This window comes from Aptenodytes patagonicus, chromosome Z, assembly GCF_965638725.1.
Source record: "Aptenodytes patagonicus chromosome Z, bAptPat1.pri.cur, whole genome shotgun sequence".
Classification (NCBI taxonomy): domain Eukaryota; kingdom Metazoa; phylum Chordata; class Aves; order Sphenisciformes; family Spheniscidae; genus Aptenodytes; species Aptenodytes patagonicus.
In genome coordinates, this window is record NC_134982.1 from 55,781,145 (window position 1) to 55,804,186 (window position 23,042).

The window sequence follows — 23,042 nt, forward strand, 5'->3', positions numbered from 1 at the left end:
GAAGGTGCGTTTTCTAGGGTGAAGCCAATCCTTCGCACTCCAGATGAGCTGATACCTGTAATTTCCCAGGAATCTCAGCTGTATAATTTTTGGTAGGAGGAGACTGTCTGCACCTTTCCCTGGCTAACAGGGTCTGCCAAGAGTACATGCCAAGAGTACATGCCTAGAGAAAATCTGACGATAGGTCAGGCATGTACTATATAATGTACCCATAATACTCTTCCACCATCTGACAAAACTCTGTGAGGCCTGCCTGAGTCAGAACTGCTATCTAATTGCTTTCCATTTCTAGCATTTCTACCTGAGCCAATGAGTTCCACAGCTTAATTATATATTGTGCAACTTAAGTAACAGCTTTTTTTTTGTTCACTCAGAGTCCATTACCTACCAGTTTCACTTGAAATTGCTGTATTATGTGAAAATCATTCCATGTGCATCAGGTTCAATTTTGATTTTACAAACCTTTGTGATAGCCAGTGTTCTCCTCTCTCTTCTCTAGCAGTCTTGATTTACTGAGTCAGTCACTCTCTTTGCCAAAGACAACCCATAATTTTTGTAAGTTTTCTTGCTCTTTCCTTTCACCATAAATAAGATCTAGTAGCTGCACAGTCTGATGCCCCTGGAGGAGCAATGAGAAGCTCCATATTGCCCACACTAGAGGTAGTTAAATTCTGTATTGCCTGACATGACTACTTTACTGCGTACCAAGAAGCACGGATGCATTTTACTAGGAGTATCTTGTTCAATGCCCTCATTTATTTTTTTCTGACATTAATGAACTGCTCAGACATAATCCCACTCTTCTCCACATCATTTCAGCCTGGGTAAAAAAAAAAAAAAAAATCAGCACTGTTTAAAGATATCAGAAGCACATCTTATTAATAACTTGAAATGCCTAATCACATTCTTATAGTTCATGCTGCAAACATATCCCCAGGGGTCTTACCCAGCTTGACCTTCTTAATCATTGCTTTTCCTTACAGCATTGACGCTCTAATTTCATAGACATCCACATAGACCAGCCACAGACTCAGAAACACAGCATGTTACCTCTTAGGTCAGTAACAGTAAGGTTGCACTAGTGTTAGAACCACATTCCTAGTTCATTTCTGACAGCAGTCTGTGTTTCCTCCTCTTGCTATAGTAATAGCATGCTGTATAGCATTTCCAGGAGTTACTCCACTTTGTCCTGACTCCTTGTGTGCTTGCCTCAGCTTGGCCTGAAGCTCATTAACCTTGTGCTCCATTCAGTTTGCATTTGAGGACAAGAACACATACATAGCGATGCACAATTTGGAAACTTGTTTCCTGTGTCCATATACGGCGACTTCTCTCAATAGCAATGCATGGGTTTGTTTTCTGAAATTTCTCTGCTTAAGTGTAGCCTTTTAGCACTAAATTTTTGTTGGGTTTTGGTAGACTTTAGCATTTGGCATCTGTGTCTTCTTACTTAATAGATATTAGCATTGAAACTTTCTTTTTTTAATAGCCTTTGTGTTTCAGCTTCTTCTAAACTCAATTATGATCCAGTTCCTGCCAGACTTACTCACATAAAGCTTCAGTCTGAAATAAACAGGAGATTTAGGTAAAGATAAGGGACTGAAAAAATCATAAACACATTTGATTTCTAAGGAACTATTCTTTCGGCAAGACAGTTCTAAGCCAAAGCGAGCTACAAGACATCTGGATTATATCTGAGAGAGATGAATTCAGAAGAATCCAACCTGATCCTGAACTTTTTAATCCAGAAGGTCCAGTATAAAAATAAAGCATATGTGTACTAGTTACAGGAGAGGATACTCAAATTTTGGAATGTTAATCTTCAGAACCATGCAAAATTGCTTCAAAACTCAGATTCAAGTTTGGCAATAAGGTCACCAGCTCTCCTTTGCATATTATCGGACTCTGAAGCCTAAATTGATTTAAAAAATCCACAAACCCTATAGAAGAGGCTATTGTTAAAAGGGCAATTCACTGCTGATCCTTCTTCCTGACATGCTGGTTCTCAGCGCTGCTGGTGGGGTCTGTTATGAGCTAAACATATCACGTGAGCTACCTCTCCTTGTTTTCAGCTGCTATACTGAATTAAAGGGGCCAAAAAATATATTGGATAATTGGATTGAAGCCAAAGAACATGCCCCAACTAATACAAAGGCAGCTACTCAGAAAGATGGGTCTCTCTCCCATGTGCCATTCTTCCCCTTGGCTCAACTTGAAAATATCAAGTGCTAAGCCTCTCTCCAGCTGTTTTAAGCTTTCATGAGCTAGAAAGCAAACACCAAAGAAAAATCACCTGCTTTGCAGGACAACAGCTCACTTTGGGAGAGTCAGAACCAAGCTTTGGTGCATCGTGGGTAACTGGTAAGTAAAGCTAGCAAAGTTTTCATACAAACAACATTTGAACTACAGAAGTCACTCCTGTGAGAGAGAAGTTGCCGTGAAACTGTACTCTCTTCAATATAACTCATTTCTTCACCTTGGATTTTTATGACATTCTGCTATGACAATAGAAGAACCATATAAATCCGTGTCATCAACTTGCTCAGCATAATCTTCTTGTTAAGTGCCTTAAAGGTATACTCAAATTCCACTGACAGACACTCAAAAATACTTCCATATAATTCCATAAACCTCCCAGGACCATAAATGGATGTAATTTTCAGAAAACAGAATGGGTGCCAAAGAGCTTTGGATCAAAAAACCCTTCAGTGATTTTATTCCAAATTTGGCCCAAAAAAAGCCCAACTGAAAAAAAAAATCCACAGGACTTTCTAATCCAACTTTGATATTCAACTGTTTGTTAGTGATCTTCTTTTAAGGGAAGGAAAAAATCTGACCAAACTAAAGGTGACTCTGACTGAAGAGGAACAATTTGTATATTTATCATGGAAAAATACGCCAGAAAGCTTGATAAACTTTCAGCCAAAGACAACAAAGTAGAAGCATGTTTCTTGCTTTTAGGGTCCTTTCATAAGAACTACATGCCACTGGCACTATCAGCTTCCAGGGTCAGTAAGGCTGTCTAAACCACCTTAACAGCATGCTTCAACAACTTTGAAGAAACTTTTTTTCACAGAATCATAGAATCATAGAATAGTTTGGTTTGGAAAGGACTTCTAAAGGTCATCTAGTCCAACACCCCTGCCGTGGGCAGGGACATCTTCAACTAGATCAGATTGCTCAGAGCCCCGTCCAGCCTGTTCTTGAATGTTTCCAGGGATGGGGCATCCACCACCTCTCTGGGCAACCTGTGCCAGTGTTTCACCACCCTCAGCATAACAAAAATTCTTCCTTATATCTAATCTGAATCTACCCTCTTTCAGATTAAAACCATTACCCCTTGTCCTGTTGGACAGGCCCTACTAAAAAGTCTGTCCCCATGTTCCTCACAGGCTCCCTTTAAGTACTGAAAGACCCCAATAAGGTCTCCACGGAGCCTTCTCTTCTCTAGGCTGAACAACCCCAACTCCCTCAGCCTGTCCTCATAGGAGAGGTGTTCCAGCCCTCTGATCATTTTCATGGCTCTCTTCCGGACCTGATCCAGCAGGTCCGTGTCTTTCCTGTACTGAGGGCTCCAGAGCTGGACGCAGTACTCCAGGTGGGGTCTCACCAGAGCAGAGTAGAGGGGCAGGATCACCTCCCTCGACCTGCTGGCCACGCTTCTTTTGATGCAGCCCAGGATACAGTTGGCTTTCTGGGCTGCGAGCACACATTGCTGGCTCATGTCCAGCTTCTCATCCACCAGTACCCTGAAGTCCCTCTCCACAGGGCTGCTCTCAATCCCTTCATCCCCCAGCCTGTATTGATACCGGGGGTTGCCCCGACCCAGGTGCAGGACCTTGCACTTGGCCTTGTTGAACTACATGAGGTTCACATAGGCCCACTTCTCGAGCTTGTCCAGGTCCCTCTGGATGGCATCCCGTCCCTCAGGTGTGTCAACCACACCACTCAGCTTGGTGTCATCTGCAAACTTGCTGAGGGTGCACTCAATCCCACTGTCTGTGTCATTGATGAAGATATTAAACAGCACTGGTCCCAATACGCAATATGGACCCCTGAGGGACACCACTTGTCACTGATCTCCATCTGGACAACTTATTCTTTTCCTCCTCTATTAGCAACCTGGTACGTTCCTCCTTCACAGAAGTTGTTGGACATATGCATGCACTAGTTTATCAAACTTGGTTGCAGCAGTTTTTATTTGGTATGGTATTTTGATCATCATATTCTACTTCTTGATGGTAGATAAAACCCACTTGCAGATCAGTGTGCAATAGGCTGTTCTTGCCTGAGAATATTAATGTATTTCTTTTTCAGTGATCATGTTGCTATCTGTTCCTTGCTGGACATTTTCACACATTTCACAAAAGGCATTTGACTGCTTAATGGGGCAGTTTTATCAGAACAAATGCAAATTACTATTTACAACACATTTTTGATTCTCATCTTAGTGTCAAATGCTGCTTCTCTGTTGCTACTCTTCGTAAGACTTCATTTAGAACTTAGAAATGAGGATTCACCTTCTAAATTAAGAGTATTCATTCAGAGTAAAGCTTGCATTCACTGTCTAGATTGTTGGAAGATGTTAGATTTCAGCATGGCCCTTATGTTGAGCAAATTCGGATTCCTACAGAAGACAGATGTTTGGAATTCTTGAACAGCTGTCTTGCCTAATAATACACTGAAGAATCAAGTTGGAAAGGAAGGCACTGTCTGTATGATACCCTCCTATCTCCACTTCTTTCCAATAAAATGAAATGGAGAAAATACAGATGAGGAAAGCAAAATGCATTTATCATCTAAAGCAACTTTGGTTCTGTTCATGAATCACATCTTAAGGTATTTCTTTTTACAGAAATTGGGCATACTTAATAGAAATGAAGACCCAAAACAGCAATTGAATTAATCAGGAATAGGCCCTTCCAGCCCAACAATTGAGCTGATAAAACAACTCCTTCAAGCCTTAGTTTATGTTAGCACAAGAGAACTACTTCTGATTTTACCAGGCTAATGACAAAATTAGATACAGCCAACTAGTTCACGTATGCAGTTCTGCTGAATCTGACATGCTTGAACAGAACAGAACAGTTATAAGGAATTCTTACCAATCTCACACAGAGAAGTTTAGCAGAGATACAGAACTATCAGCATGAAAGCTAGGAAGTAATTGTTTATTTAAGGCATCCTGGACAGACTGTATTAAAGTCTTCTACAGAATTCAGGTGAAACCCTGTGCAACTGGTTATCTTTTTTGTATTATAAAAAAATAGTTCTCAGAACACTTGCATGTAACTATTGAGTATGGAGTTCTTTTGAGCACCCATCCTTCAGAAGCCTGCGAGATCTTTAAACATGAAGGTTTGTTTTCATGGTGCTTACAACGGGATTTCTTTCAGCATAACTTAATGTTGTGTCTCAACAATACACATTTTTAGTGTGATGTGTATTTCTCTTAAGGTGTTCATTCAAGAAAAGCATTTTTTTTTAAGATTGTTGTCTTTAAGTCCAAAATGAATATAAACCCATGTATTTTCCTTCAAATTGTAAACTTGTTAAAGAATTAGTCTAAGCATATTTTCACATTTATTTGGGCTAAGAGTAGCCAGTTATCAGCCAGTATTTCACAGCTGTGCAACATAGTTCCATACCACAATCCAATTCTGTATGGGTCTTGTGATCCAGTATACACAATTACACCTCTTCAAAAAAACATGCAGAAGTTTTAAAAACCGCGGACATACAACTTTTGCTGGTGTTGCTGAATAACTAGTTGACCATTAACTAGCTAGTTGGCAGCTTCAAGTTTATCCATACATCCATGATACCAAGCTACAAAAAACTGAGACACCCTGCAAGTGAGTACTCCAAGCATTTATAACTGTACACTGAGTTTCAGTGTAAAATGTCAGTAATATTATTGCTATTTTGTCCAAAGAGTTGGGGGCTCTTTTATTTTGTCCAAAGAGTTGGGGATTCTTTTTTTTTTTTTTCTTTTTTCTTTTTACTCTTCTCTGTTGAAGATAATACTCATTTTAGCTTTCAAGGTGCAGCACATTTGCTATAAAGTTGGATTCCAAACTGAGGAGTTCAGTGGTTTTGGTCACTACCATGGAAATATGACTGGACAGGCACAAGAAATTTCTTGGGTACTTTTTTCTTTTTCTTTTCTCTAAGCACAGTGCTGGTGACAGTTTTTCTAAATTTAGGTATGTACCTGGAACTAGAAGTTTGTCTTTTCAAATCAGATCTCCCTCCATATTCTCCTTGGCACCCCTGCACAAAGATTAACCTACCTCCTCTTGCTGAAGAATACTCTTCAAAGCAGTACTCTCTGAAGACAAATAATCTTATTCTGTAAAAATAGTTTAATTTATTCTAAAAATTGGCACATCAATGAGAGATTCCTCTGAAAAGATTCTATTCTTATGAAATGTAACAACTCCAAAACGTCAAAGTTCTCAGGTCTGAAGTGTATGCCACTTAGAACTGCTCCACATCATGTGCAAAAAAGATGCAATGAGCAGGAAGCAGATTTCAGCAAACACTAATAAATAGTACCAGTGCTTCTGATAGCATAGAATCATAGAATCATTTAGGTTGGAAAGGAACTTTAAGATCATCAAGTCCAACCGTAGACCTAACACTGCCAATTCCACCACTAAACCATGTCCCTAAGCACCACATCTACACGTCTTTTAAATACCTCCAGGGATGGTGACTCAACCACTTCCCTGGGCAGCCTGTTCCAATGTTTAACCACTCTTTCAGGAAAGACATTTTTCCTCATGTCCAATCTAAACCTCCCCTGGCGCAACTTGAGGCCGTTTCCTCTTGTCCTATTGCTTGTTACTTGGGAGAAGAGACCGACACCCACCTCACTACAACCTCCTTTCAGGTAGTTGTAGAGAGCGATAAGGTCTCCCCCCAGCCTCCTTTTCTCCAGGCTAAACAACCCCAGTTCCCTCAGCCGCTCCTCATAAGATTTGTGCTCTAGGCTCTTCACCAGCTTCGTTGCCCTTCTCTGGACACGCTCCAGCACCTCAACGTCTTTCTTGCAGTGAGGGGCCCAAAACTGAACACAGTATTCGAGGTGCGGCCTCACCAGTGCCGAGTACAGGGGCACGATCACTTCCCTACTCCTGCTGGCCACACTATTTCTGATACAGGCCAGGATGCCATTGGCCTTCTTGGCCGCATGGGCACACTGCCGGCTCATGTTCAGCCGGCTGTCGACCAGCACCCCCAGGTCCTTTCCCGACACGCAGCTTTCCAGCCACCCTCTGCCAAGCCTGTAGCGCTGCATGGGGTTGTCGTGACCCAAGTGCAGGACCCGACACTTGGCCTTGTTAAATCTCATACAGTTGGCCTCGGCCCATTGATCCAGCCTGTCCAGGTCCCTCTGCAGAGCCTTCCTACCCTCAAGCAGATCAACGCTCCCGCCCAACTTGGTGTCATCTGCAAACTTACTGAGGGTGCACTCGATCCCCTCATCCAGATCACTGATAAAGATATTAAACAGAACTGGCCCCAATACTGAGCCCTGGGGAACACCACTTGTGACCAGTCACCAACAGGATTTAACTCTATTCATCACAAGTCTTTGGGCCTGGCCATCCAGATAGTTTTTCACCCAGCAAAGCGTACGCCCATCCAAGCCATGAGCAGCCAGTTTCTCCAGGAGAATGCTGTGGGAAATGGTGTCAAAGGCTTTACTAAAGTCTAGGTAGCCAACATCCACAGCCTTTGCCTCACTCACTAGGCGGATCACCTTGTCATAGAAGGAGATAGATCAGTCAATAAGGACCTGCCTTTCATAAACCTGTGCTGACTGCACTTGATCGCCTGGTTGTCCTGGTTGTCACCAGTGCCGTGAGATGGCGCTCAAGATGATCTGCTCTATAACCTTCCCCGGCACCAAGGTCAGACTGACAGGCCTGTAGTTCCCTGAATCCTCCTTCTGGCCCTTCTCATAGATCGGCATCACATTTGCTAACCTTCAGTCAACTGGGACCTCCCCAGTTAGCCAGGACTGCTGGTAAATGATGGAAAGTGGCTTGGAGACGCTTCTGCCAGCTCCCTCAGTACCCTTGGGTGGATCCCATCTGGCCCCATAGACTTGTGTGTGTCTAAGTGGTGTAACAGGTCACTAACCATTTCCCCTTGGATTATGGGGGCTTCATTCTGCTCCCCATCCCTGTCTTCCAGCTCAGGGGTCTGGGTACCTGGAGAACAACTGCTCTTACTGTTAAAGACTGAGGCAAAGAAGGCATTAAGTAGCTCAGCCTTTTCCTCATCCTTTGTCACTATGTTTCCCCCCGCATCCAATAAAGGATGGAGATTCTCCTTAGCCCTCCTTTTGTTGTTAATGTATTTATAGAAACATTTTTTATTGTCTTTTACTGCAGTAGCCAAATTAATTTCTAGCTGGGATTTGGCCCTTCTAATCTTCTTCCTGCATAACCTCACGACATCCTTGTAGTCCTCCTGAGTGGCCTGCCCCTTCTTCCAAAGGTCATAAACTCTCTTTTTTTCCCTGAGTTCCAGCCAAAGCTCTCTGTTCAGCCAGGCCAGTCTTCTTCCCTGCCGGCTTGTCTTTTGGCACACGGGGATGGCCTGCTCCTGCAACTTTAAGAGTTCCTTCTTGAAGAACGTCCAGCCTTGCTGGACTCCTTTGCCCTTCAGGACTGCCTCCCAAGGGACTCTGTCAACCAGGCCCACAAACAGGCCAAAGTCTGCCCTCCGGAAGTGCAAGGTGGCAGTTCTGCTGACCCCCCTCCTTACCTCTCCAAGAATTGAAAACTCTTATCATTTTGTGATCGCTGTGCCCAAGACGGCTTCCAACTGTCACATCACCCACAAGTCCTTCTCTGTTCACAAACAACATGTCCAGCTGCACACCTTCCCTAGTTGGCTCACTCACAAGTTGTGTCAGGAAGTTATCTTCCACACACTCCAGGAAACTCCTGGACTGTTTCCTCTCTGCTGTATTGTATTTCCAGCACAGAGTACATTGTATCAGTACAGTACCAGTACATTATCTGGTAAGTTGAAGTCCCCCACAAGAACAAGGGCTAGCGATTGTGAGACTTCTCCCAGCTGCTCATAGAATATTTCATCTGCCTCTTCATCCTGGTTGGGTGGTCTATAACAGACTCCCACCATGATATCTGCATTGTTGGCCTTCTCCCTGATTCTTACCCATAAACACTCAACTCTAGCATCACCATTGTCAAGCTCTAGACAGTCAAAACACTCCCTAACATACAGGGCTATGCCACCGCCTCTCCTTCCTTGCCTATCCCTTTGGAAGAGCTTATAGCCATCCATTGCAGCACTCCAGTTGTGCAAGTCATCCCACCATGTTTACATGATGGCAACTATATCAGTTTTCCCGCTGCAGAACAGCTTCTAGCTCTTCCTGTTTGTTGCCCATGCTGTGTGCATTGGTGTAGATGCACTTCAGTTGGGCTATTGATCCTGCCACCTTTTTCGGGGGAGAAGCTCTAATTCCTACATGACCATTCTCAGGCGCTTCCGTGGTTTCTAACACATCAATAACCCTTATGTCTTTGCTGTCACGTGGCTCTCCATCCCTTACCTCCACTGATACAGCAGACTGAAGGACCTTGCTAGCACACCATCCCTCAAACAGTGGCGTGCCGCCCCCAGGCTTATCTCTAGTGAACCTGGTTTTATCCCTTTCCCCCTTCAAATCTAGTTTAAAGCTCTTTCAATGAGCCCTGCTAACTCCTGTGCAAAGATCCTTTTCCCCCTTCGAACAGGTGTACCCCATCTGTCACCAGCAGGCCTGGTGTCATGTAAACCAACCCATGATCAAAAAACCCAAAATTTTGCCGGTGACACCAGGCTTCTTCCCCAATAGCACCAGAGGTAATTGCTACAAACTAGTGCTGGTATTTATTAGCAGCAGGCATAATAGGGCTGAACTCATGAGAAACAAGGTAAATGTACTGTCCAGTATACTTTTTTAAAAGGAAGTTCGGCTTTGAAAAGAAAAAATACGTATGCTTGGATAAAAGTGCAGGCAGAGATGTCTAGTCCCAGCCAAACTGAAAGAGAACTACAAACCACATGTAAATCACCTATGTAACATGAAAAACAGCTATATATCAAACACTTGCAAATAAAGTGTCAAAGTAAGCCAACAATGAAAATATTGAAGTGTTTCTACTTGCTAACTGTAAAGATTTTTAAAAGTCCCAGATAACGCACTCTTATTTTAAAAAATAGAAAAATATGAAAAATATTTACTTAAGTAAATGAAGAAAATCTAGACCAGTGCAATGTGAATTACAACAGTAATTCAGTTATTTTTCTAGTTAAAGGCATTAGTTCGGTACATTTTCGTGGTTTTACAACGCAATGTGATTAAGCCTGACTCAGATGATTACTTTCTTTTTTGGGACATGCTACTGTGAACACTTGGCAGTGCAAATCCATGCTATCCAAATGAAACATAAGAATTGGGGGCAGGGCAGGAAGAGGTAAAACAAGTGATATATCAGAAAAAATAACAAAGCTGATTGTCACATTTTGAAACTATCTTTTTAGCATGTAAGCATTTAAAGTTATCATAAATACAAAATTTAGTAAACTCATAACCACTATAAAAATTTGTAGTTTCTAACTTACAAATCCAACATGTGCATTTAGACATCTGAACAGTAGCTTACGAAACACATTCCGAAGGCGAACAACAACACAATAGTATACAGCCCTGTTCGCTCCTCACATGCATTTCTTTAAACAAATTTCTCAGCCAGCCTAATCTGAAATAGAAACATCTTCAAAAGCTATGACCATCAAGGATTTTAAGCCACTTATTCTGTTTTCTTCGCTTGTCTTTTCTTAACACCATCACGGTGCTGTTCAGAAGAAGACGGGTCACAGACTGAAGAGCCATTGGAAGATGCGGCACCTTCACCCTTCACTTTGGATGGTATCTTTTGCAAGCCAAAGAACATATGGCCTAATGCAGCCTCAAAGGGAGCAAATGGAGAAGTTGCAGATCTTGTCAACATCATTGTTACCTATGAAGAACAAGGATCAAGTTACAATAAAAGTTTTAATGACTTCACAGCGATTGAAAACAAGTTCAAAGCTGAATGGATGTATGGCATTTCTAACTTTCTACACGAGCGTGAGGCCATGCCACCAAGAACAGAAATATGTTCATTTTAGCTTGACTTGATCAAAGAATGCTTTTCTTTCTGACCTACACTCTTCACACAGCTATACACAAAGAATGTGCACAAAAAACTTTCCATGTTTGCTAAAATCATCCTAAGACTAAACCACATTTAATGGCATACAAATAAGGTGAAGAGCAACTTTTATGTGTAATTTTTGTACCTTGTTCAAACTGAAAAACTGTAAACAGAGTGGCTATTTCCATTTAAATTGAAAGAATGCAATGTGTAAGCACCTAAATATATATGCATAGCCAGACTTAAGTTAGAATTCCACACAGCCATACTCATTCCATAAAGTTGAGAGGTTTAGGTGGAAATTCCTTAGAATACATAACTTGGAATCAGCATAGAAAAAACTGTTTTGTAGATCCAGGTACTAGACAAGCTTATATTGCAAGAGCTTCTACAGTTTTCAGAGACATGAAAAGTTTCTAAAACAAGACACTACTACAGGACTATGCCAGATCCACAACTGTTGCTTAATTAGTTAACTGGATGCTCAAGTTCCTGATAGTCAGTATGACGATCAGTTTAAGAACTTACTCATTTCAGTGCAGCCTGACAGCCAGCTTCTGAAGACAGCTGTAATTTCTCACTTCCAGAATAACATTCCTTTCCTTCTCCATTCCCAGCATCCCCAGTTCAACAATGCCTTTATTGGTTTAGGTGGAGAATCATGAGCATCAGCTTGAAGTCTCGGCTCCCTAAACCAACTTCTCTAGAATTAAACTTGTCAGCTACTTCACAGAAAGGAGACTGGCAACCACCACTTTAAGACAGTCTCTAGTCTGTTCAACAGCAGCTCTGAACCTCGTAAAATTGCCAGACTTCTGCTAACATAGAAACTACACTTTCTTATTAGCTAATAATCCTGAAGACAGGCATCATCCTGGAAATGAACAAGACTGGAGGGATTAAAGAATTCAACAGAGAAGTAGTACTTATTTTATTATAAAAGTAGTTACAGCTACTTCAAAGTGGTTTTGATACGCTTTCTCTTCCCACCTAAACACTTATGTTGCGAACACTTTAAGCCACATGAGAACCTAGTTGGCTTGTTTTGCAAACCCACAGATGACTGCACAGGTACAAGGAAGGTTTTAAGCAGCTGGCAAAAGGCAGAGAACAGGAGAGTTTCTTTCTACAAGTATAAGCTTTGTTTGAGATTATGCACATACAAGCCTGGCATATCAACTGTTGGGTGCCAAAATTCCTGATTTTTTTCTTTTTTTTTTTTTTTCCCCCATACATTGAACAGTATCAGTTACAGAATAGGTCTTCTGCACTGCTCATGCATAGAAGACTAAACACAAGTTTAAGACTTCAGTAGGAGCTGGCCTTCCCATCCAGAAGCACGCATTCTAACTTGTGGTAGAATGTTTGAGGGCATATTTTTTGCTTGGAAATAATGAAATCAAATATTTTCTGTTATTCAGTTATTTGCAACACTTTCACATTCTTACCTTGGAGACGACAAGAAAGACGGTGTATAAAAACACGAGGTTGTGTCTTGCTATTGGCAAGTACTGGCTGTGTTGCAGGGTGAAAAGAACTGCTCCTATCAAAGTTACCTTCACAGGGCTGGAAATCAAACAAGCAGTGTTAATTTCTCTTCTCTACTCTACAGTGAAAGCTGCCACGGCCTGGAAAGCAATAAATGCTCTTAGTGTGCAAAAGAATTATTTCTGAATAGAACTAATGAAAACTTGTGGTAACAGTGACAAGGTCCAAAACCTAGCCATAATTAAACTAAGACGTTCACTTTATATACTATTACTATGCTTTCTGTCCATAATATAGACAATCATCAAGTTCAGCACTACTTTACACACCCAGCAAACTCATACTTGACAACATCCTCCTCAAATCAATGCCTATATTCAGACTCTATACGTCAGCTTGCTCCCCTTCTTCCTCTCCCAATACTGAAGAGTTAAATCACAAAGCTTGCACTACTTGGACTAGACTTAAAAATAGGTTCCTCTCCTACACTCCAGGTGTTAGTTACTCCAAAGAGTTGTTTAAGGTGTTGAAGAACAACATAGTCCAAGTCTCGGTCCACTGTGACACTGCAGCAGTTCTAGAGTTGTAGTCAGCTTATACTTGACTTGAGCCAGGCCTATGTTACCAGGTTTTGCCAACGTAGCTATGTTGACTTGAGACATGCAAATATTTACATCTTCTAGCTATCTTCATTTTGGTGGTAAATCCCTTGCGAGGTATGCAGTCAGAAAAGAAGAGAACCTTGGTCAGTTATCTAAAGTCGTTTGAAGAGAGAGCACTACTACACTGGCAGAAAAATTCTGTGGATTTCTTAATCTGCATCTACATGCGACATGTACAGGTGACATTCCTGTTATCACAGAGCATCTAGTGTAGACACATTCTTCACTGTCTTTTCAGTAACTCAGAGATTTACTGCATCAACTTCCTGTTCAGAAAGCCAAAAACAACAACTCTGTATACAGGCATCTCATGCATTTGCAGAACATTTTATCCGTTTAACTTTGTAACTTACTTCTATTTAATATTCTTAAGCTTTATATATTAAACAAAATTTTAAAAATCCTTTTTGAGTTACTTTCAGCCACATCTACCATGGAGAAGGAAAATATATGCAAGCGCTGCCACAGTCAGTAAGCATTGCTCTAGCGTTGCACCTGCAAATACAGTGTTATCTGGGTTTACAGTGCTATTATTGACAGTGACCTCTTCCTTCTGGAAGTTTGCTTACAAAACTGCCACTTAGGCACTGACAGAGGGAGAGAAATTCTAAATACCTGGAATTTCAGAAAAAGCCAACAACTAACATAAGCCATAAAAAAAAGAAATATTGCCAAAGGAAAGGCTACAAATTTCTCTTCTGTTATTCTGTTTCTAAGAGTGGCTGCAGAAAAACAAGATGACTTTAAAAAAAAAAAAAATTATTTCTAAAGACCTGAGAGTAACATGGGAAAGATCAAACGAATTTTAGGAAACTACCATAGTGAGCTTACCTTGACTTACAATAATAGCTTGTGGCTTTCTAGCCTGTCTCAATTCTCCTTTTACTGTACAGACTAAACCGGGAGCCATGTAATATTCCCATTCTTTGCTTCTGCAAGAGAAGTAACATTTCCTATCTTGCGGTACATTTCTGCTATATTGAATAACCTATTTGCACCTTCTCAACTAATTGGTAACTGTGGAGGAAAACAGTACTGGCAGAGAACATAAGAGTGACAATGCTGAAGGGAAACCACCTTAGTGGTGCTCAGAACATGCACGAAAAATGCAGACTTCATTTGTATACTGCTGGTAACACTGTCCTTTCATTTTGGATAGAAGACCATGTTCCTGTAAGACAAATTGAGTCAATACTGCTTTCCAGCAACTTCCTACTGACTCAATACTGCTTTCTGCCAAATAATTTTTGTTGACTCGTCTTCCCATTTGGTGTTCTTGTGCTGTGAACCTAAAATGATTAAAACATTGGCTAAAATTACTCAAGATCATCAACCAATCTTTCACAAGATACACACCAAAACATTGAGTACAAACATATCCTACTGCCTTTTTTTTTTTTTAATCTGAACCACTAAAAGTGAGTGTCAACACAAGGAGTTAGCAAAACAGTTAACATGTTGCAGTCTGTTTTAAAAACTTACTAGGACATCTTCAGTAGTTCATTAGTTTCAGGTTTCCACACTCCTCTCACCAGCTGCTCAAAGTTGGAAATTAGGCCACCACCAGCTCCTGAAATTGCAGATATTTAAGATAAGCCTCCGCTGACTACCACTAGCTACCACTACTGCGCAACCTATTATTGCTCCCAGAAAAACTCGTTACACCAGGTGCCAAATGTGGCACCCAAAGCTCAGACTTAAAGAGACTAATCCAATCTTTTATACATGCATGACTTGAGTGACCGACATGAAACCTCAGAGGTTTAGCTACTTAGCAAGAACATCAGGTTTACCTTTAAGTGATAGCATCTGAACTGATGCACTCATCACTACAAAAAAATGCCTGAATTGCCAAAGTAAATATCCAAGGAGGCTTATACTATTCCATTCTTCATGTCATCATGTAAGTACAGAGAGTGTCTCCATAAATGACGAAGACCCTCTGCGAGAAAAGTGGATATGTATTTTTACATTAAAAGAATACAAGACATAAGGAGGTGTTAGACGCTCTGGCTAATGAGACTGATCTGTATTATAACCTGGGAAAAAAATTCGTTAGATCGTAACACTAACGTGTTGTTTCCCAAAGCAGAACAGAATCAAGCAAACAGAAACAAGAGCTGCACTACTACTTCCTGAGGTGGTTTTAACGTTGTGACTACAAACACAGCAGCTAGGAAGGTAGCTTCCAGAGTCACACTCCAAACAGCAGGCAGGCAAGAAGGTTTATTCCTGTGTTTAAAATCAGCTAATGGTTACAACCCAAAAAGCTAAGAAAACAAGTTCTCTTCTTCAGCCACATGCAAGGAAAACAGCTCTGAGGAAATATGCTGTTGGAAAATTTAATAATAGCACTGAAGCTACACAGGACATCTATTTCTTTATTGCAATCAACTGCCCATCTTAGTAGTCCTCACAAGGCCTTCTGAAGGGATAAGATGAACTTCACTCAAAGTCACTCAATGTCACCCTTAATCCAGGCAGAAAAAACTGCTGCACAGGCTTTTTCCTTGAGGGGATGTATTAGGACTATCATATCCAGCACAGCAAGCAATGGTGCTACAGTGACACTGAAGGGCTAGCCATTTAAATACCACTCCAAAACATCACAACCCATCAGAACAAGATGTTATGCATGTTACCTCTGGCCCAGCCCACAGCTACCATGACAAGCCAGGCATCTTTGAAGTGACTGTCTGCATGTGCAATGCCAGCTGTTATCTTCCAAGTCCTAGTCACTTCTTTCATTCCTGCAACCAGAAGCCGAAGAGGCAGAAAGGCAAAGCACCGGTAGAATATGTCTTCTGGGCAGTAAAACACAAGATACCTGAAAATCATGAGAAAACCCATTAGCAGCATTCAAAAGTTTTTGCTAAGGAATTCACTTTCTAATAACCTTTAAAGATATTTTTGGAATATGACTAGCTGATAACTCACTCTCTTGTGTGGTAGACATATTGGAACAAATTTGAAATGCTTTTGAGCATGCTTGAGCTCTTGCACCAAAATCATCAAACATTATTTGAAATTGTTCTTACTGCCTCATTGTCCCAAAGAAGAATCCATTAAAGTACATGAGAAACAGCTTTAAATTTTACTGACTGTTCTACAGCTTACATATCATGTTTTTATAATTCAAATTATTAAATTATTGTCTGCCTGACTTTGTGTGGTTTGGTTTTTTGTGGGGTTTTTTTTTTTTTTGGTTGGGTTTTTTTTGGTTTTGGGGTTTTTCTTATGGATTACAACAGGGTGGTAAATCACATGCTGACACCATGCTTTCATACTGATAGGTACATGGAGTTACATAACTTCGGCAAGAATGCCTCCACTAGTTAGTGTCATGCCAGATGAAATGCACAGCTATTTTCAAACACATTTCACATCTTAGTAACCACCAATTCTAGCTTTTCCAGCTTGCCAATTACAAGCACATTTCTTTTTTCAAAGTGTTGAAAGCACAGTACTCAAAATTTAATAATATATCTTTTATCAACTTGCTTTTAAAATAAAGATGGCTAACAATGAAATCCTAAGCTGACAGTAAATTTTAAAAGATTAGATATGTGCTGTTTCATTTTATCTCTTCAATCATAAACAAAATTCAGTTCTTGCAGAGACATTCAAGGTCTCAAAAAAATAATCAAGATTAAGTATCTAGATTATTTCAGCACAGGAATAAGAGAGTAACAATTAAGTAAAAGCAGAGAAAGCCTTTAAAAGATGGGAAGAGTACTTTCTTATTTTCTAAAAAAAAGATACTTGCCTGTTGGTTTAGGCTTCTGAGCTCAATCCTGTCTACCAAGAATTTCTAAGGCTGTATTCTTCTCCTGTTTACTCAGGCTGCAATGCAGAGATGCACCTCTCATATCTAGTTTACTTCATTGGAACTACTAGCAGGCACCACAACTAGAAAGAGTCATGCTTCATGATTAGAGATTAGAAATCAGGACAGCACTTGGGGTTTGGGGTATTTTTTCAGAAAAAAATGCTTATCCTTTACAGCAGAATGCCAGGAAGCTTCCTCCCCACAAAGGCAAAGTTTAGCTGAAGTCCTGTCCTAGTTATATATTTTCTTTTTCGGCAATAGATATAGTACCTTGCCACTGCAAACTTCTAAAGCTTCTTCTCTTCAAGACCTCCCAGAGTGGAGCATGCAATAGCCTATTTCTCACATACAAGGAAGTTATTGGAATTTACATTAATAGCTAACTACTGCTCTGGTGTTCAGTTTTAGCTTCACTTTTGAACTACTTACATTCTTCCTTTTTCTCTTATTGTAAAGTCAATCGCCCTTGTATGCAACCAAGCTTCAGTTGATATGAAGGCAAAGATGTATAGACAGCATGTATTTTAATGGCTACTGCAAATAGCCATTTAAGCCATGTACTCAACAGACAACACTAACCAGAATTAATTTACAATTGCAGAATGTGGGTTTAGGGCCCTGAAGCACAGGTAACTGGATTGAACCTAGCATTGCAGTCCCACCACGGCACTTTTGCCTGTAATTTCTGCTAGCAAGACTTTCTAGCAGCAGATGTCGCTGTCCTACAGACTATTTAGGAGCATTTCTCAAGCGTAGCACAACCTCTTTTGTTTTCCAGTTTTATGTATGGCTTGGGGAATTTCGTTTCACATGATTTGGGACCAAGAATTAAAGTCATTATACTCACGATGAGAGAGCTTTGTAAAACTAGAAGCTTAGGTTTCATAACATTCACGGCTCCTCATTAAAACCTCATTTTATTTGTGCACAGCAAATCACATTTGGCCATGTTAAGTTCAACAGAAATCACATTCTGTTTACATGTACTCCTAACTCGTGTCATTTGTTAAAACAAGCAGTTATGTTGCCCACATCAGACTAATATGAACCTTAAGCGGATTCTATAAGCTTTGTTAATACTGCACTATTTATTGCACATTATTCATTTCACCAATTTGCCTAAATGAAATCTGCCCTCCATTGCAACATGAAGACCAGAAGACTAATATATAGATATATACAGACAGATAGAAACACTTACTTTCATTTTAATGAATTTGCAATTGTAAAACCTAAGGGAATACAAGGAACAGATACTAAAGGATTTCAAGCAGATAACACTCTTCTAAGATAGGAATTAAGATTTTTTAATTCAAAAACCCACTGCTGCTCACAAATTTTGTTAAGTTTGAGGTTTTCTTCAAAGATCAATTTCTGGAACAAATTAACTCCACTGGAAAGCCATGTTTGTATGAAAATAACTCCAGTGCTTTTTTTGAATTCCAAAACAGGCCAAATTGCTGCCCTGTTCACATACCTGACTTCCCATTCAGCTCTCTACTGTCTTCCACTACTACTGTCTTCCACTATAACGCCCATCCATTTGGGAAAGGGTAAAATACAGAAAAAAAATTATGTCAGGAAGCAGAAACTAGAGGAGAAGAAAGAAGATCTGTGTCTTAGATCCCCAATTACAGAAAAGTTCAAAATTTTTACATCAGCCAGGTTCTGGCCTTCAAGGGCTACTGCTGAAAACCTAGACTGCGTTTATGACTTACCTATGTCCAGAAAACCAGTAACTGAAGTCCACTTTATTCCAAAATAATGTTTTCAGCTGTTTGACCAGGAATACTATAAAAATCTAAGGCAAGTCTAGTCTAGTGACTGAGCATTTCGTTATAAAACAGCCCATAAGAGTTGCTCTCCTACGAGCACTTTATTCCTACAGAACAGGATCATAACAGCTACTTTGCTGCAGTGACTTTCTGGATGAAGAGACAGCATCCGAATCCATAACATTTTTAAGTTAAGCTTCTGATTTACATACAAGCTTGATGGTATAACATCAGTTTACAAAGTATAGCTTCCTCAGAACCAATACTACTCATCTAACTCAACTGTGGCTGCTTACCAGACTGAAGATGCCAGTATAATATTTGTGCCCTTTGCCAGAAATGCTACTGGAGGTTCTGCAAGCATCAACGAAGACAAAACTGAACCACCAAAGCAATAAAGCATAGCACTAAACCAGCAGGCAACTGGACTTCGGACTGACACTTCCACAGCTCCTGAAACAAAGGGAAAAGATACATAAATGAACATCTGAGAATCACATCATGTTTTAAAAGCCAGTATTTTTCAAATCATTCAGTCCAACATTGTTTCTTTAGGTAATGAAAAATCCTGTAGAAATCTGGAGGCTTTCACGGAAAAAGTCTTTAGAAATACAAACTTCAGAGTACACTGACTTAAGCATATGATATCTAAATGAAAGTGAAAGGCTGACATTGTGTTCTCTGAACATCTTTTGTGGGTTGGTTTATTATAACTATTTGGCTACCAAGAAGAAAAAGCTTTCAGAGCATGGCTGAGAGGTCTCATTGTTAATAATCTGGCATACCTATACAGTTGCTTTCAAATTTGTATTAAAAATACACAGGTGGTTTTGCTGACCTAGACAGGATTGGTATTCGTAAATTTTGGGGGGTTATTCTACAAATTCAGTTTCTGCTTTTGAGTGTTCATGAATTCAAGGTCAGTGTTTTCCTTTTTCCTCATAACACCCTGCTAAATGAAAGCAGTACCCAAAACAATTATTACATAGTTTCACCTGCAATCCTGAACAGAGAAAAAAGGTTACCTGAAGCCATAATAATAAATGTAAGTTTCCCTTGTTTTTACAAGGTTCACAGTTTATTTTGTTATCTTTAAAATGAATTATCCCTTTTAAATTGCAATTGAACTACAACAAAAGAGTATTCAATATTACAAGATTATGCTGGAAGTAATGGGAAGCCTTAATCAGTTTCAGGGGGAAAAAACACTTTATCAAAGCCAGAAATATCCTCAAGTAGTTGTTTTGACTATTTCCTTCCACTTCAAAAGTCCAATGTTGCCAAAGCTTCCCCTTTACACAGGTGCAGAGCTGTTTGCCTGAGCTAGTTTCATTTTCCATAGTCCAAAGGCTGAAGTTCACAAAAGCAGGGATGAAACCTCTTCTCTGCCCCAAAATTAAATTTGACTTGTGTTCCCAATTCAGAGGAGAAGCTTTTGGTTTTTCAGGCATTTCTGTGGGAAGAGAAGCTTCTTACCCAAGATGAGACGCTCAAACGTATCAAAGATAATACAGCACTATCAATACAATTCACTTCATACAATAGTATTAACAAGATTGTTCCAGTATTAGTGCTGGCACAGCTATTGCATATTGCAGCACTATCTAAATTCCTATGTAACAGGCAATTTATAAAATGAGCACTCCTAAGTATAACAGAATATCTGAATATAAAATAACATCTCTTTTTTTTTTTTAACTATTGTGTAATTTATTTTCCATACTGCAGTATCTGGTGCTCCAAGTGGGTTATGCTCAGCTTTGTTATTGCGTATTACCACTTCTCCAGAGTAGGTATCAATTATGTTCATAGAATCATAGAATCAATCATAGAATGGCTTGGGTTGGAAGGGACCTTAAAAATCATCTAGTTCCAACACCCTGCAATGGTCAGGGACACCTTCCACTAGACCACATTGCTCAAAGCCCCATCCAACCTGGCCTTGAACACTTCCAGGGATCGGGCATCCACAACTTCTCTGGGCAACCTGTTCCAGTGTTTCACCACCCTCGTAGTGAAGAATTTCTTCCTTATATCTAATCTAAATCTACCCTCTTTTAGTTTAAAACCATTACCCCTTGTCCTATCACTACATGCCCTTGTAAAAAGTCCCTCTCCAGCTTTCTTGTAGGCCCCCTTCAGGTACTGGAAGGCTGCAATAAGGTCTCCCCAGAGCCTTCTCTTCTCCAGGCTGAACAACTCCAACTCTCTCAGCCTGTCTTCATAGGGGAGGTGCTCCAGCCCTCTGATCATCTTCATGGCCCTCCTCTGGACTTGCCCCAACATGTTCATGTCCTTCATATGTTGGGGGCCCCAGAGCTGAGCGCAGTACTCCAGGTAGGTTCTCACAAGAGTGGAGTAGAGGGGGAGAATCACCTCCCTTGACCTGCTGGTCACTCTTCTTTTGATGCAGCCCAGGATACGGTTGGCTTTCTAGGCCGCAAGCACACATTGCCAGGTTATGTTGAGATTCTCATCAACCAACACCCCCAAGTCCTTCTCCTCAGGGCTGCTCTCAATCCATTCTCTGTCCAGCCTGTATTTGTGCTTGGGATTGCCCTGACCCATGTGCAGGACCTTGCACTTGGCCTTGCTGAACTTCATGAGGTTCAAATGGGCCACCTCTCAAGCCTGTCAAGGTCCCTCTGGATGGCATCTCTTCCCTCTGGTGTGTCGACTGCACCACTCAGCTTGGTGGCATCGGCAAACTTGCTGAGGGTGCACTCGATCCCACTGTCCATGTCGCCGACAAAGATGTTAAACAGCACCGGGCCCAATACTGACCCCCTGAGGAACGCTGCTTCACACCAGTGATGACTGGTGTCCACCCGGACATAGAGCCATTGACCGCAACTCTCTGAGTGCAACCGTCCAGCCAATTCCTTACCCACCGAGTGGTCCACCCATCAAATCCATGTCTCTCCAATTTAGGGACAAGGATGTTGTGCAGGACAGTGTCAAATGCTTTGCACAAGTCCAGGTAGATGACGTCAGTTGCTCTTCCCTTATCCACCAACGCTGTAACCCCATCATAGAAGGCCACCAAATTTGTCAGGCACGATTTGCCCTTAGTGAAGCCACATTGGCTGTCATCAATCACCTCTCTGTTTTCCACGTGCCTTAGCATAGTTTCTTGCCAGGCACAGAGGTGAGACTGACTGGCCAGTAGTTCCCCAGGTCTTCCTTTTTCCCTTTTTAAAAATGGGGGTTATGTTTCCCCTTTTCCAGTCAGTGGGAACTTCACAGGACTGCCACAACTTCTCAAGTATGATGGATAGTGGCTTAGGAACTCCATCCACCAGTTCCTTCAAGACCCGCAGATGGATGTCATCATGTCCCATGGACTTCAGGTGCCTTATATGATCTCAAACCTGATGTTCTCCTACAGCAGGCGGCTCTTCATTCTCCCAGTCCCCGCCTTTGCCTTCTGCAGCTTGGGCAGTGCGGCTTGAGCACTTGCCAGTGAAGAGTGCACCAAAAAAGTCATTGAGTACCTCAGCCTTCTCCATATTCCAGGTAACCAGGTCTCCCATTTCATTCCGGAGAGGGCCCGCATGTTCCCTAGTCTTCCTTTTATCCCCGACGTACCTATAGAAGCTTTTCTTGTTGCCCTTGATGTCCCTAGCCAGATTTAATTCTATCAGGGCTTTAGCTTTCCTAACCTGATCCCTGGCTGCTCGGACAATTTCTCTGTATTCCTCCCAGGCTACCTGTCCTTGCTTCCACCCTCTGTAGGCTTCCTTTTTGTGTTTGAGTTTGTCCAGGAGCTCCTTGTTCATCCATGCAGGCCTCCTGGCGTTTTTGCCTGACTTCTTCTTTGTTGGGATGCATCGCTCCTGAGCTTGGAGGAGGTGATCCCTGAATATTACCCAGCTTTCTTGGGCCCCTCTTCCCTCCAGGGCTTTACCCCATGGCACTCTGACCAGCAGATCCCTGAAGAGGCCAAAGTCTGCTCTCCTGAAGTCCAGGGTAGTGAGCTTGCTGTGCGCCCTCCTCAGTGCCCTGAGGATCTTGAACTCCACCATTTCGCGGTCACTGCAGCCAAGGCTGCACTTGAGCT

At 41.3% G+C, this 23,042-nt stretch overlaps 1 protein-coding gene across 2 annotated transcripts in view; it reads right to left on the reverse strand.

Moving 5' to 3' along the window:
- Nucleotides 1-697: 697 nt before the first annotated feature.
- The window catches only part of TMEM38B (transmembrane protein 38B), a 28,069-nt gene continuing 5,724 nt past the window's right edge, over nt 698-23,042 (reverse strand). The window contains exons 2-6 of one of the 2 annotated variants that reach the window (XM_076361636.1): nt 19,279-19,435; nt 16,021-16,205; nt 14,861-14,948; nt 12,677-12,794; nt 698-820 (exon numbers count right to left, since the gene is read on the reverse strand). In XM_076361636.1, coding sequence (XP_076217751.1) covers nt 752-820; nt 12,677-12,794; nt 14,861-14,948; nt 16,021-16,205; nt 19,279-19,435 — 617 coding nt within the window. In that variant the 3' untranslated portion in view covers nt 698-751. Of the gene's footprint in view, nt 821-5,157; nt 11,052-12,676; nt 12,795-14,860; nt 14,949-16,020; nt 16,206-19,278; nt 19,436-23,042 lie in introns of those variants that run through there. The other variant, XM_076361635.1, reaches the window with a different exon arrangement.